The sequence below is a fragment of the Pseudopipra pipra genome, chromosome 14 (assembly GCF_036250125.1).
Source record: "Pseudopipra pipra isolate bDixPip1 chromosome 14, bDixPip1.hap1, whole genome shotgun sequence".
In the NCBI taxonomy this organism is placed as follows: domain Eukaryota; kingdom Metazoa; phylum Chordata; class Aves; order Passeriformes; family Pipridae; genus Pseudopipra; species Pseudopipra pipra.
In genome coordinates this window covers 16,263,223-16,278,088 of record NC_087562.1, presented here as the reverse complement: position 1 = coordinate 16,278,088, position 14,866 = coordinate 16,263,223, and the positions used below count along the sequence as shown (strand labels likewise).

At 42.8% G+C, this 14,866-nt stretch overlaps 2 protein-coding genes across 6 annotated transcripts in view; one reads left to right on the top strand and one right to left on the bottom strand.

Annotated features, from left to right (window-relative positions):
* Nucleotides 1–8,674, top strand: part of ANKRD27 (ankyrin repeat domain 27) — a 53,765-nt gene extending 45,091 nt beyond the window's left edge. For 3 of the 4 annotated variants that reach the window (XM_064671246.1, XM_064671244.1, XM_064671245.1), the window contains exons 23-29: nt 420–617; nt 1,700–1,819; nt 2,367–2,528; nt 3,394–3,502; nt 4,732–4,813; nt 5,331–5,403; nt 7,022–8,674. In XM_064671246.1, the coding sequence (XP_064527316.1) occupies nt 420–617; nt 1,700–1,819; nt 2,367–2,528; nt 3,394–3,502; nt 4,732–4,813; nt 5,331–5,403; nt 7,022–7,297 (1,020 nt within the window). In that variant the 3' untranslated portion in view covers nt 7,298–8,674. The remainder of the gene's footprint in view (nt 1–419; nt 618–1,699; nt 1,820–2,366; nt 2,529–3,393; nt 3,503–4,731; nt 4,814–5,330; nt 5,404–7,021) is intronic. The other variant, XM_064671247.1, reaches the window with a different exon arrangement.
* Nucleotides 8,675–9,202: 528 nt separating this feature from the next.
* Nucleotides 9,203–14,131, bottom strand: PDCD5 (programmed cell death 5). 2 transcript variants are annotated; one of them, XM_064671251.1, is made up of 6 exons: nt 14,008–14,131; nt 12,276–12,316; nt 11,346–11,407; nt 10,814–10,905; nt 10,497–10,568; nt 9,203–10,192 (listed from the first exon to the last, which is right to left on the bottom strand). In XM_064671251.1, exons 1-6 carry the CDS (start codon nt 14,071–14,073, stop codon nt 10,145–10,147), a joined length of 381 nt encoding a protein of 126 aa, XP_064527321.1. In that variant the 5' UTR covers nt 14,074–14,131; the 3' UTR covers nt 9,203–10,144. The 2 variants fall into 2 exon arrangements, with proteins under 2 accessions (XP_064527321.1, XP_064527322.1); XM_064671252.1 differs by lacking the exon at nt 14,008–14,131 and adding an exon at nt 13,754–13,795.
* Nucleotides 14,132–14,866: the final 735 nt, after the last annotated feature.

Sequence of the window (14,866 nt, the reverse complement as noted above, 5' to 3'; positions counted from 1 at the left end):
AGTGTCTGTCTTGAATAGCATAAATGTCTGTATAAATGAAAGTAACTCATTAAAACTAACTAATATCCAGTATGAGCATCCTAACAGCTGTATTAAAACCTGTGAGTTTTACTTCTTCTCAACCTGTGCTGCTTTAGTCTCTTTTTAATATCATGAATACTTTTCCTGGAGGTTCTGTCTATGAAGTTATCATGTTGGAAGAAAAGAGAGAACAATAACATTGTTCTGTTCAAAAATACCACCCAGCTGCTCTGGTTTGCTGACTTTTCCTGGAGTCCTCAAGTTAGGCTCTGTAGCAGAAGTTCTTGTAACATCCATCTCCCTGGTTTGTATAAGCTTAGCAGGTATTTGGCTGCTCTTTGGTTAACAGAAAGTAGCATGATTGTTTTTATAGTTTCGTGGTGTCTTTTCCTCAACAGAAATTTTCCAGGATCTCTGCCAATGGGCTGGGAGTGAACGTTTCAAACCAGGATGGTTTTACTCCGCTGCACATGGCAGCGCTGCACGGGCGCTCCGAGCTTGTCTTGCTCCTGCTGAAACACGGGGCCAGTGTCAGTGCCAAGAATGCAAAACACGCAGCTCCTCTTCACCTGGCCTGCCAGAAAGGGCACTTCCAGGTAGCTCGTCCTCTAGATAAAGCTGTTTGACGCTTAGTCACCAACAAAAAAGCTGCTGTGGGAAATTATCAACAAGACTAAACCAGTAACAGAGAAAATTAGTTCGGGATTCTGCTTTTTCTTTCAGTGTCTAAAATCTCCAGGTGGAAAGGGGATCTTTCAGCTGAAACTGTTGCAGTAGACACCTTTTCTTACTAAATGATCTGAAATACTGGTTTAATGCAAGTGCTGCCAAAAGCTACTGTCATACTTCAAACACTTTAAAAATGCCTTGTGCAGCTGAATCTTCCTGTGTATGTTCCTCTGTACCTTCTCTTCAAGGAGGTTATGTGCACCTCTTGGTATCATAGTAGCCACAGTATTAAATATTTGCTGTGTTTTCGACTCATGAGCCAGTTTGAGCTCTGAGGGTAGCAGATAACCTCGTCCCTCACTGAGGGTAGGGTTTTAACACAGGAAGAAGAGTAAGTGAGAGGGGAAGAATAACAGTCATGAAAAAGCAGGGGCAGACAAGCAAATGGGAAGATGCAGAAAAGTGGAAAACTAGGGTTATAAGAATAAGGAGCTGAGGACTGCAGGAGGAAAAAAGAACTGTGAAGATGATGGGAAGACAGAAGCACTAGGGAAGCAAGAAAAAACAAGAATACAACTTGCACTTGTAGGTTAATGAAGGTTAGTTCATGGGATATTTACAACATAAAGAACTCCTTCCAAGCGTTCTTATGAGTTGGGAGAAGTCTGATGGGTACTGCTGCTGTGGTAGTTTGGTTTTTGATCTTTGGGTTAGTTATTGGTTATGTATATTTTCCACATAACTCGAGTTTTATTTTTTGGCCTTTCTTGAAGTTGCTTAAGTTTTGGGTTTTTTTAAAAGTGTGTGTTAAAATTAATCTGATAGGAAGAGTTGTTTGTGGTTGTCATCTCTTTGGCAAATGTGACACTTGTTTTCTCCATCCTTTTTTCTTCCATCCCTTTCTCAATCTAGATTTCCAGAAAAATGGTTTAAAAAAGTACGGGGGGGCTTTCACTGCATGATTGTGGTTAGCTGGTATCTTAAATTAAAAAGTTTTTTCTTTCCATAGGTGGTAAAGTGTCTGATGGATTACAATGCTAAACAAAACAAAAAGGATATATATGGAAATACTCCTTTAATTTATGCATGCTTGAATGGCCACTATGAGACTACTGCCCTGTTGTTACAGGTAAGATCACTGAAAACAGAATGTTCAGAGTGGTATTTCTCATGTGGTATCTGTGCTTACCCAGTACTCGGGATCAGTATTTTTAGTTTGACCTTTTTCTGTCAAAACTACTCAGAGAAAAAAGAAAGAGGGTTTGTTAACTCACTCTTTTCAATGCCTTCCCTTCACAGATTTTAATTACATAAATATTACCTTACTATTGTACAGTTAGCTGTTTTTATGGAACTTTTATGTGGCAGGTGTTGGTTTTTCTGGCTTATGATTCTATCCCATAGGAGTTTTTATTGTGGTTTTGGGGGTTTTAAGTATCTCCTAAACTTGGACTATATAGTAGATATATGCAAAAATGAAGTGAGCTGATCCAGGAAATTGTGGCTATGAGGGAGGAGGAAATAATATGATCAGATGGCTTATGGTGACTGCAGAGGACTCTGCTGCCTTGTCCTTGTTCCTACATGGGAAAGGAGAGGAAAACAGAATAATGTGCCATCTCCAGTCCGTGCTACCCTGCCTTTATAAGTGGGATTTCCTTTTGCTGTCCATCCAGCGTGGAGCCTCTGTGAACCTCTCCAATGCCAAGGGCAACACAGCCCTGCACGAGGCCGTGGTGGGGAGGCACGAGGCCCTGGTGGATCTGCTCCTGCAGAACGGGGCCCTGACGCACCTGAGGAACGACAGGAGCTGCACCCCTGCAGACTGTGCTGAGCCCGTGAGTGCAGGCACCTCCATTCCCAAAGTTCCCCGTGCACAACGTGGGAAAGGCAGCAAATAGAAGTGTTTGCCAGGACAATGTTTGCCAGACTTCTGTATTGAACAATCACGTGCGGTACAAAGACTTCAGATGCCTGTTTATTGTACAACGTACAAATGATTATAGGAAACCTCTTTCTAAAATAAGTTATCCTAGGCAAAAAGGATGAGTCTGGAAAGATTGAAAGCACATATGTAAATAAAAATGACATTAAATTATGTAATGGCAGAGAGCAGAAGAAATGCTGGCAAATGAACACCTTTCACTGATCAGTTGCACTGCCAGCAATCTTCCTTTTTCCACCCACCACCTCCTGCCCTTCAAACCTTTTCATACCTTTTAGCTTGCAATAGATAACTGTGAGCTTCCCCTTTATTAATAGCAATAACATTCTCATTCTGTCTAATATTAAATGATACAGAATTTTTTCATCCTTAAGGGATTTGATGCATGGTCCCTCTCTTTATATGCTTAAATAGCCTGAGATGTAGCATAATGACCACTAAGTTCTGTACTGAATCAATTTTAGTATGTGTATTACCGTTTGAACTGAAATTAGCTTAACCATAAGTTATATAGTTTAAAATAAGAGGTCAAGGCTACTAAATCATCACTCTGGTACAGTGCAACTGGTGGAACACTGATTTTTCCCCTACTCAAAATGATACAACTTCAGGTTTATGTTTATAATGAGATATTTTCATGTGTGTTACATTCATTTTGGCAGCAATTAATTGACACACTCTACACAGACTAAAATCCTAAATTGTACTGATGTTTTTCTTTAATAATGGTGAAAAATATGGAAACTCTTAAAATGAAGAACTCAAGTATCATGAAGTTGCTGGAAGCAGCACCAAGCTCTGTACCCACATCAGCAGAAGGAGAGAAGGAGAGTGAGCAGCATGCTACTGTCAAGATAAGGAAAAAAGGTACCTGTCATGTTTCCACTGGTATGAATAAAAAGGGATTTAGGAATTCATATGCAAATACATCAAATATTTAATGTAATTGATTTACATATGATTAAAGAACTGTCAATTATTTTGCGTATTTATAATAGGTAGCACCTAGAATACTGTAACTGCAGCAAACTTAGTGTTATATTCATGACATTGCTGCAAACTTAGTTTTCACTTTTTTGGGGTATCTGTGCAAATTTCACATACAGAAGCATTTAAAGTTAAAAAACACACCACATTTGAGATTATATAATTAACCGTGTATTAACTGTGCATTTCAGTGCAAAGTAAAACATGTTTAAATGACTTTGTCATTTAATTTGCCCTGAAACAGGTCAGGGAGTGACTCTTCATTCATTGCTGTCTCTCATATTTTGGGACAGAAATAAGAGCTAGAGAGGGAACTGTCTGAACCTTTCAGCACAGTTTGCAGAGGACTTTGAGCAGTGGCAGGATGTGGCACAGCCTCAGTCAGTGTGCAGAGACATGTGGCACAGAGTGACAGTGCAGCTGAGCTGCTGCAGTGCCTTCTGGCCACGGGAGAGAGGGGTTACCATCCCTCCTCCCCTCTCACCCTCTGATCTGGGTTATCCACTGCTCCCCTTGTGCTGGCTCACAAGTGTTTCAGGTGCATTTTGAAGCTGGTAGAGTTCACTAACCTGGGGCAAGGGACATAAGTTTTGTGCTGAGCCAGGCAGGGAGGCTGCAGAGCAGGAATTAGGAAGATGAGGAGCAGGAGTGCCCATTTCAGCGGCCATGAGTTTTCAAAATAACTCTTGCATTCCACCCTTGGAAAGATTGTGAATGTCTGGTTAATGGAAAGCCACAGTTAATCACAGTGTGCTGATGCCTAAAATTGAGATAGTTCTTTCAAATATTATGAGAATAGTTCTAAAAGAACAATTGAAGATATGTTTGGCATCTGTGTGTTAATTCAGGTTTGTAAAAATTCACAGTCTCTGCAGAAGCTTGGCCAGTCATGCTAATCTGATGAAGAATGTTTACTCCTGTGAATTAAAATGCTTTAAAATTTCCAAAGTCAAACTGCCACTCTGATTCAAGTTAGTACTGTTACAGTTTTACTGTAAAATTTAAAATCTAATGTCAGAAGAGACCACTTTTCATTCAGAACTGTGTTTTTTTAATTCCTAAGCGTGACTCAGTTGTAATTTTAGCTGCCTGTTCTTTTAAACCCCCAGTGCATTCTAAGCCCTGTGAGAAAGCCGATGATCCCATAAGCAGACAACTTCAACTGGTCCAATCAATTAACAGATTTAACAAGTAAGCAGAGGAGCTTCCTCAGAGTATGTTTGTTGTTTCCCATACATGAACAAGAAATACAGCTGCTAATAAAGCCCAGAGAGGGCCAGTCATGGTTACACATCACATGCTGGTGTGACAGTGGATGTTAATCCCCCAAGGCTTGCACGTTCACATCCCCAGGCAGATGTTCTGGGCACGAAATGCTCACTGGGAGTTGAAGGAGCACTTGCAAGTGTATTTAAAATGTATTTAAAATTGGGTTTGCACTAATACTTGGTGTACCATCATTTAAGGGTTTCAGAGCCAGACAGCTTTAAAAATGTAATGTTAGTGTTCACTCGTTGGTTGGGGTTTGCCTATTATATTTTTTAATGTTAATATTTATTCTGTAGTAAAATACAGGGAAGGTAGTGTAAGGGAGCAGCCTGTCTCTGGTGAGAGAGTTCCACCTTGTGGAGCTTCTGTGATAGAGGCTTTTATGAAAGGCTTATGTAAAGACATTTAATCTCTTTCATTTCTTTAAAATTTTCTTTAGAGAAAAACATTTACGGAGAACAATAACAAGAGATAAAAGTGTCCCTAATTTTGACTATCAGTTACTGCACCAGGTAGGTGGAAATACTTGCTTGAATTATTTGTATGATATAGCAAAGATGTTTGTTTTCTGTTACTGTGGGTACATATAAGAGGAAAGTTTCTTTACTAGTGATGGGTGCTGAGTCACTTGACCTGTTTGGCAAATTGCTGCTGGTTCATCGTTGTTCAAACTTCAGTGGTGCTCTTCAATAACACCTCTTAAACACCTTATTCTTACTTTTAAACCTCCTAAGCCTCTTATTGCAGGCTTCATCTCTTGTTTTCTGTGTCATTACAGCAAAACCTAGGACTGAAAAACTGTGCAGGTTGTAGGAGCTGTAGCCAAGCAGGGATGCTTTTGGCAGGAGACACATTTTTCAGTAGATTAAAATCAGGGCTTGCATAAATCTGCTTGTAAGAGGAGGAGACTGCTTGCAAGGGTGACAGCAAAGTGCATGTTGCATTGTCAGCTGTGACACAAATATATGTGATAGATCCATCTCTGCTGGAGGGTGTGGTGGCACCCCACACCAACCTGACTGCTGGATGCTGCCCTTCACCCAAGAGCATGTGCTCCCTCTTCCTCCTTACACTGCCTTTGGCTCTTGTTGCACCTTCTGCTGAACCATGTCAGCACGCTTAAATCAAGAGAAAAACTAACCTGTCCAAAACAAAGCAGGTTTGACCAGGTTAGTCCAGCAGCTGCCCATCATTAGATTGACACAGCCTTGGAAATGCAGGCTCTGCTGCTTATGTCCATCTAGAAAATGGGATACTGTTCTATTTCATAGAGCTCCTAGCAGATTGAACATTTTCAGAGAGCCTCAAGAACGCCAAATTAATGCTATAAAGCTGTAATATTTTTTACTTCTTGTATTAATGATAATATTCCGCTACTTAATTAAACATGGGATTTAGATTTTATAACTGTGGCTCACTGAATGCAGTGTGTCATGTCATTACACAGGTGTCAAAAAACTAATATGTGACCATGAAACACGGCTCTTCAGCCATGTGCTGTGGTGAGTTCATACAGCTGTGGCTGTACAATGAATTCACGAGCCACACAGCTCTCAGTTGTGCCAGTAATCAAGGAGAGCCACCCCCTCTGTAAAGGAAAAATCAGGAGCAGGTGTGGAAATGGAAGATACAATAGTTGGAATGACCAAAAAGAGGCATTAAGGGAGGAGGGGGAAGGGTGGGTGTCTCTTCCCTCACCAGTAACAACTGGGAGCAGGGAAATTTTGCCTTTACCTTCAGCAGTGCCTGGTTGACTGTGTCTGTATTGCTACTTCCATGTTTCTTAATAGTAAAAGAAGGGGCTGTTAATTTCAGGTACCTTGAGACTTGCATTACAAAAGGTGTTTAGAAGAGTTAGGATGATGTTGGGATACCGCAGTGAAAATAAGTTTTGGAATGCCTGTTCTGTTTTCAGTTCTGGTACTGATGTGGCCTCTTCTTATTTTTTCATATATGGCCAAAGTGTAATTACTCTCCTACAAAGTCTGCCATTTTTAATCCTTTGCTGCATTCTCAGTATAAAGAATACCATGCAATTGATGTGATAATTATAACACCATATTCATTTTACTTCTTTGTAATGGAGAAAGTAGGTAATGCTCTTAACATCCCCTTCCTCTCTCCTCACAGATGGCTATTAAAAGCTTTGATAAAACCAAATTAAAGTCTGTGGGAACGCTGGCCCAGAGCAGAGTTGAGGGTGTGGACACGGGAAGCAGTGGTGAGTTTGTGGAACACGATGACACGATGGAAGTTCCTCCCAGGAGCAAGTTAATGCAGCGGAGACACACAGTTAACGTGCCCCTTCCAGCAGAGGATGGCAGTGACAGTGGTCCATCCAGCCCTGCAAGTCTGGGTGTTTCACAGTCACAAGACTGCTGTGAGGACTCCATTTCAGATCACTGAATTTGATGCCAAAAGCTGAGGAACTTGGTGGTGTGAGTTCTGTTAACCTTTCACTGTGTGTCAAAGACGTCAGTGCCACTCGCAGGCCTGTGCTCAGAGCAGAGGACAGGACAGATCTGCAGCACAAACTGAATGTTTTAGCACTTTGAAGACTGACTCCTGTTTATGGTGGAGGTAACTAACAGCCAGATCATTACTGATCTCACAAACAGGGACATACCAAGATGTAGACAGCAGAATTACTTTCCTATCCTACTTAGCACTTATTAAAAAATTCTATGTAACAGTAAACCAAATGAAACCCTGTATTGTATTTTTCAGCCACCCACTTTGTTTTAAAAGTCTTTGAATAATTTTTGCATTTTTCAGTTTTTATCACTACATTGAGAATATATTTATATATATATATAAAAAGATATATTGGATAACAAGGTATTTATTGCCAGAGATAACTGAAATGTCTCTATTTTTATTGTAATGTTACAAACCATTATAGTATATATTTCTGTATAGTTCAGTAGCTGGGCAGACAATAGTGCATAACATCTGCAGCACTGCATTATTGATGTGAAGGGATGCAATCCTTGCTGATTCCTTGGCAATGCTCCCCTGTATTAGAGCTGCAGCATCAAGTTCCTACACAGGAGCCAAAATACTGGGGAAAAAGTAGAGAGCCCTTGACAAAGCTGAACTTTGGACTTGGCTGTTCACAGCCTAATAAAAAACAATGCAGAAGCGTGTAGGGACACACAAAATAGTTGGGTTTTCCCTTCCTCTAAAGCAAGTAATGCCAAAATGCACCACTGTTCATGATTCTGAACCTGGGCAACATCTGCAGACAGAACTGCTTTAGGAGCCTGCTCCGGACTGCTCTTAAAAAGGTGACATTCCCATATGAAAGGTACTTCTCTCATCAGTGAGCTTTGGTTGGAATAGGCCAAATCCCACCCCATTCCCTGGGGTGATCTCTGAAAGATCACAGGGAACTACGAGGTGGCTGCTTAGATTTCAGCTTCATTTTCCACTGTTCAGTTATGTGTAAATAGCACAAGCCAGGTTTGACAGTGCAGGATTTTTTATTCTTGGCTCATCACATCCAGCTTGCCTTTTATTTCTATTTCCAAACTATTTGTATGGATAATTTTCTTTTAACTGTGGTATTAGTAACCTGCCTGGCAAAGTACAAAGCTGGGAGACAGACTGATGGGTTTTTCAAATAACTTTTTAATCTAAGAGTTAAAATGTCAAATGACATTTGGATTTGATGGTAATGTGTTTATTTTTCTAATAATTTATGAGTTCATATGATTTTCTGATGTGCCTTGGATTTGTGCCAAATGATAGAAAGCAAAAACTAGTAAAATAACTCTTGAAAAATGCTGTTTTCTTTGAGTCCTTTTGTCCAAGCATTGATCTGTTGTGCAGATTTCCTTGCTTGGTTTTTTTAGGCATTTGAAGACTTCACCTTGTATCCAGTTGTAAATTAAAGGATCTCCTGGAATTTATTCTTCAGTTCAATATGATTTTCTTCCCTCCCACATTCACAGATTATTAGGTTGTGTGGTTTTGGATTTAAGGCACAGGTGTACAAAATATAATTGTTAGTGAGATTGAACATTTTCATATAACCTCCTTTTCCAGCTCTACATTCACATTAAAAAAAAAAAAAAAAGGATGGATGTTCAGCTCTTACAAGCCAAAAGACCCGAAAGGAAAGAGACAAACCAGGTTTTCTTCCCCCTTGTGACACTGCAGATGACCCAGAGTAAGTCACTTGTCCTTACCTGTAAGAATAACCTCGATATTCAAGAAAAATTCCAGATCTAGTCCAAATGAAACAAAAATAACAACTGCTTAATACTTTTTTAACCACATTCGCACAAGATGAAAAACACCCACTAGTGCTCACTTGAAATAATTTTATTCTGTTCCAAAAAACACTGCAGGTGGAATCATACATGATCCTGTTATGTCAGATAAGGGGTCTGTGGTGGAAGAGTGTTTATCAACACATTACAGTATTTATCCTACTAACCTCCATAACCATATTTTTGAATAAAAGTGTAGCACAAGTTCAGTTTTAATTTATGCATGCAGGAGTTGCAGAAAGTTTAGGAAAATGGTCTTTTTTTTTTTTTTTTCCAGTAAGAAACACTCCAGCCATTTGATAAAAGTGGAGGTAGTTTTAAGAACCTACGATACCAAGTGTCTGAACAGTGCTGTTACACAGTTAACTTGCTTTTTTGGAGATAGCCCAATAACTTCAGGGAGCAGTGGTTCAGCTGTTTGCTGTTACCATTTCTTTACACAGACTGCCTGATATGGAGTCCCCTGATCCAAACACTATTTGATGCCTTCACTTTATTTTTAAATTTCTACTAAGGAGTTGAGAGCCATGGAATGGCTCGACAGGGGTCCTTCAGGGGCTCAGGAAATCTCCTTTCTAACACTTCAGGGACTTGGAGGCAAGATTTTAAACTCCTGGAGAGTGGCTGTTCCCAGCTTCTCACTTGGCTCCTGCTATGTTTGGTATCTCCACCAGCAGCAAGTTAAGTGTGTGCAGTGGCTGAAAGCAGAGCTTACACACTGAGAAAGGGGCAACAAAACATTCATGCTCATGAAGCCGTGGGGAACCTCGCACTGCTCGGGACTCTGAGACTACAAAAATGTAAGTTATAAAATCCCCCTTCTCAAATTTATTTTACAAGTTCATTTGTTGGCCTTTTATAATAATAATAATAATAAAAAAAAAAGTGAAGAAGCGTAAACATGTTCAGGTCTTGCGTTCTGCCCGATAACAGCAAGTTGCCTTTCTCCAGGCGTTTGTTTGGCAGCCTTACAGTGGTATCAATAATCGTCCTCCTCATCAGAATCCAGTACTCTCCTTCTGTTGAACTAAAATGAAACAGATAAGGTGAAAATTGAGGGGTCACAGTAATTCCAGGCTGGCACGAGCCTTTCCCACTCTGCATTGACAGTGCACTACCTGGAGCAGAACATCCCCCATCCCTCCTCTCCCAGTGGGGCTGCCAGTGTCACACCCCAGCTGCAGATGTTCCTGCTCTGATTCCATCCCAGCACTCACCAGTGCAGGGCTGAGAGGTGGAAATACCAAGTTCTGCCCTGAACCAAACTGGTCCAATATCTGTTATTTTTCTGCTGGTTTGTAACAACATCATATTTAGGAAAGAGAGCTTACCTTCACTGTTGTTTTCTTTTCTGTTTGCTGACTCACTTTTTCAAGTATTTCTATCAAACCTTGTTCTGATACCTAGGAGAGTGAAAGACCAGCTGTACAAACACATTCTGAGAAATGCTTAGTATCAAAAAACAATGAATCGCAATTTCCTTTCTTATGAAAGGTTTTTGATGGAATTATATAATAATATTTAAAGGCTCTCAATTGCCTTTTCAGTTATTTAATTTACAGCTATGAGAAACATCCTTTTTTCTTTTTAGAGTGAATTGGGTTTGAAAATGAATATATGTGAGAAAGAACTGGGAAAAGATACTCACCTTTCCAGCTAGCTGTCCAAATCTTGCCATCTGTATAAGATAATTCTCTACTGCTTTTGCTTTGTCTGGTTTCACAAGTGCTAAATTGCTTACTGCAACAAAAACAGGCTCTGCTCATTTGGGTTTAAAACATTCTCAAATACCTTCACCAAATAACTAAAAAGTGACAAATGTCTCTTTGAAATCGTCTCCTCCATGCCAGGGTTATGAATAAATTGAAAAAAGCATTTTCACTTATGCCAGACACAAGGCAGTTACATTTCTTACTTTAAAGTATTTGTTCATTATTAGATTAACCAATTTTTACTTTCCCTAAAATTCCTATTATTAATTAAAAAAAAATAATTGATTAACATTATTCAGATGTCAGTTAAACCCTCCCCTCCAATCACTGATATTGCTGCAAGTTTTACCTTCTCAGCAACAACAGTATTTTTCTAGTCTGGCCTCCATACAAGCACCTGCTGGATTTGAGCAGCACTGGAGTCCACTAGGTGAGAAATTTTGATTAGAAAGTTACTTGGATACTCACATCTTGCACGGGCTGCTTGATCAAGAACTTGGGCTAAAATAGTATTTCTTATCTCTGCTTCCCTGTAAGGGAAAATGGACCACACATTAAAAGTGGGATTTCAAATACCTAAAATAGCATGTACAGAACAGCAAACTACAGAACGCTTTTGATTCATGGAAGATCACTTCAAACCTTATAGTTACATGATTTCTTTTACAGCTTTTCCCCTCAGGGGCACTTCTATGTACATTGAAGTTACACAGCTGGCAATGTCTTCCAAGAAATCAAGATGGAATTTAATACTTACACCTTCTTACTGCTTATGATTACATCTCAGAGACTACCCACTTTGGATCCTGTGTTCAGTTCCATGTGGAATTCATCCCAAGGCAGTGTATGGTAAAGCAGGCACAAGGAATAGTCCTTGCAATGGCAAGACAAACCCAAACCTCATTATGTATCTGGCATTTTTCACTAAGTCTTCATATATTTGCAATATTTGACTATCTGCAATTGTAGTTTATGCATTTCAGTCAATACAAACTTGGACTGTGTGCCAAGTCAGCTCTTTAAACATTTGTTTTCAGTGTTCCCCTGAGCACAAATACTAAACACTATTCCCACACAAAGCATTTTATTTCATAGTTTTAACTGCAACAGCTATCCCAGAAAAACCAAACCAGCTAGGAAAGGCTGTTCCTGCTGCAGTAACAGAGCCAAACCCCAAGTGGTCACTCGGACAAAGCAGCAGTTTGAGAGGAGCTGTGCCAGCCTTCAAGGTTTGTACCACGAACTCTTCCCAACCTTGAAGAGCCAAGGTGTTTTTTCCAACAACAAAACAAATGAGGGGGAGTTTTCCAAAGAAATTAAATACTCAAAAACCCCCAGAGTAAATGGTTAAAAAATATTATTAGATGCAAGACCAAAATTCAATAGTCTCATTGGTACCTCTGTTTTGCCTCCTGTTGCGATGGATCACCAGGAGGCTCCTAAGGAATGAGAGCGGAGTAAATACCACAGTCCAGGAACATTTCACACAGGACAGTCCATTTAGATATTCCAGCAGCATCCATGGAACATAAACCTGCCTGAACCCGCCTGGCCATGGATGAGATCCTGGAAATGGGAATCTGCTGCCCCAGCAAATAAAAATGCCACCCTCTGCTTTCCTCACAACGCAGCGATGCCAACAGTGGGGTGAGTGCTGCTCCTGGATCTATCCACAGACTGCCTTCCCCTTAGGTGTAGGTTAATAAACTTCCCCAAAGCCCAGAAAACTGACAAAAGCATTATAAACCCATTAAGGTAAGTTAAGTGAAATTAAATTTAACGCTTTGTATTTATCAAAACAAAAGAAAACCCAATCCCAGCTGAGATCAGAGAATCACAGAATCATGGAATATTCTGAGTTGGAAGGGACCCACAAGGATCATCAAGTCTAACTCCTGGAGCCAATGAAAAGTCATTGAGGGGGGTTCTGCAAGAGTTGGTCCTGCATTAAATACTAATACATATGAAAAATAAAAGGGGACAAACTTCCAAGTCACTATTAGTGATGACTATTCAGAAGCAAGCAACAAAGAGGAAAAACCTGAATTTTATGTAGAATCTGCACCTCAGATTTTACAGGTAACACTTAAAAGGGTGGAAGCAGGATGGGAAACTGTACAGGAAGAGAACAGGGCTGCTCAGAGGTCTGGGAGAGCCTTCACAGGGACAACAAAACTGCCAGTTCATATAAATCCATACAAAGATCTCCCAGGGGTGTCAGAGGATGGTGCCAGACTCTTTCTAGTGGTGCCCAGCAACAGGACAAGGAGAAATGGACATAAACTAAACCACAAGAAGTTCTACCTCAAAAGGAGGAAAAACTTCTTCGCCTTGAAGGTGGCAGAGCACTGGAAGAGCTGCCCAGGGAGGGCATGGAGTGTCCCTCTCTGGAGACATTCCAAACCCACCTGGATGCGTTCCTGTGTGCCCTGCCCCGGGTGACCCTGCCTGGGCAGTGGGGTTGGACTGGGTGATCCCCAGGGGCCCCTTCCAACCTGAACCATGCCGTGACTCTTCAGCTCTGAAAACCGAGATGGCTGGAAGGTAATCCATGGAGTAGTGAGTGGTGTGGAGCAAGGTCGGGGGAGGGACCGCTCGTGTGCGGAACCTTCCAGGGCAGGAAGGCTGCTGAGGGGAGGTGACCGCGGGTCCCGGGCAGTGCCGATCGTAGCCAAGGCCCCCGGTACGGCCGGGCCGCGCCCCCTCACTCACCAGAGGCCTCTCCTGTCCCCGCTCCCCTCCAGCCTCCCAGGGGCGTTCGCCGCACCCGCCGAGAGCGGCCCGGGCGGGGGCACGGGCGGTGCCTCACCCGGTCCCAGCTCTGATCTCGCCCATCTCTCGCCCCGTGCCCAGCTCTGATCTCCCCCATCTCTCACCCCGTGCTCAGCTCTGATCTCCCCCATCTCTCGCCCCGTGCTCAGCTCTGATCTCCCCCATCTCTCGCCCCGTGCCCAGCTCTGATCTCTCGCCCCGTGCCCAGCTCTGATCTCTCACGCCGTGCCCAGCTCTGATCTCCCCCATCTCTCACGCCGTGCCCAGCTCTGATCTCCCCCATCTCTCACCCCGTGCTCAGCTCTGATCTCCCCCATCTCTCACCCCGTGCTCAGCTCTGATCTCCCCCATCTCTCACCCCGTGCTCAGCTCTGATCTCTCCCATCCTCCGGGCCCTCAGCGCCTCCAGCTCCTCGTCCGCCATTGCTGAGCCAGGCCCGCCCAGGCCCGAGCAATCCCCCGCCGAGCGCGGCGCCCGCGCCAGGCGCGGCCAATCGAGCGCCGATGGTGCAGGCAGGGCCGCCCGGAGCAGGGGACACGGGGACGGGTCCCGCTGGCTTTGGGATGTCTCCACGCCCTCCCTGGGCGGCTGTTCCAGTGCTCTGCCACCCTACATGGAAAGAAGTTCTTCCTCATGTTGAGGTGGAACTCGTTATGGTTTCATTCATGGCCATCGCTCCTCGTCCTGTCACTGGGCACCGCTGAGAGTCTGGGATTCCCCTGACACCCCTTGGACATTGGGTTGATGGGATCCCCTCTCTGTCTTCTCTTCTCCAAACTAAACACAGTCTCTCCCTGTCTGAGAGATTATCCAGACCCCAAATCATCTCCGTGGCCCCTGCTGGACCCTCTCCAGCAGGTCCTGGTCTTTCCTGAGCTGCCCCTCTTTTGGGAGCTGCTGGTGTCGGGAGTCGGAATGGGATGGGGTCAGACCTGTGAGTGCCCTGTGTGTGAGCACACAGGGTGTGGGAGTAGGAATGGGATGGGGTCAAACCCGTGAGTGCCCTGTGTGTGAGCACACAGGGTGTGGGAGTCGGAATGGGATGGGGTCAGCCCCGTGAGTGCCCTGTGTGCTCACACACAGGGTGTGTCCATTGTGTGTGTGATCCCAGGGAGCTGCTCCCAGGCTCCCAGAACACCAAGGGTTTGCTGTGTCCATTGGTACCAGTGACTCCACACCGTCACTGCTGTCCTTGGACTCGTGGCTCTGGGCTCTG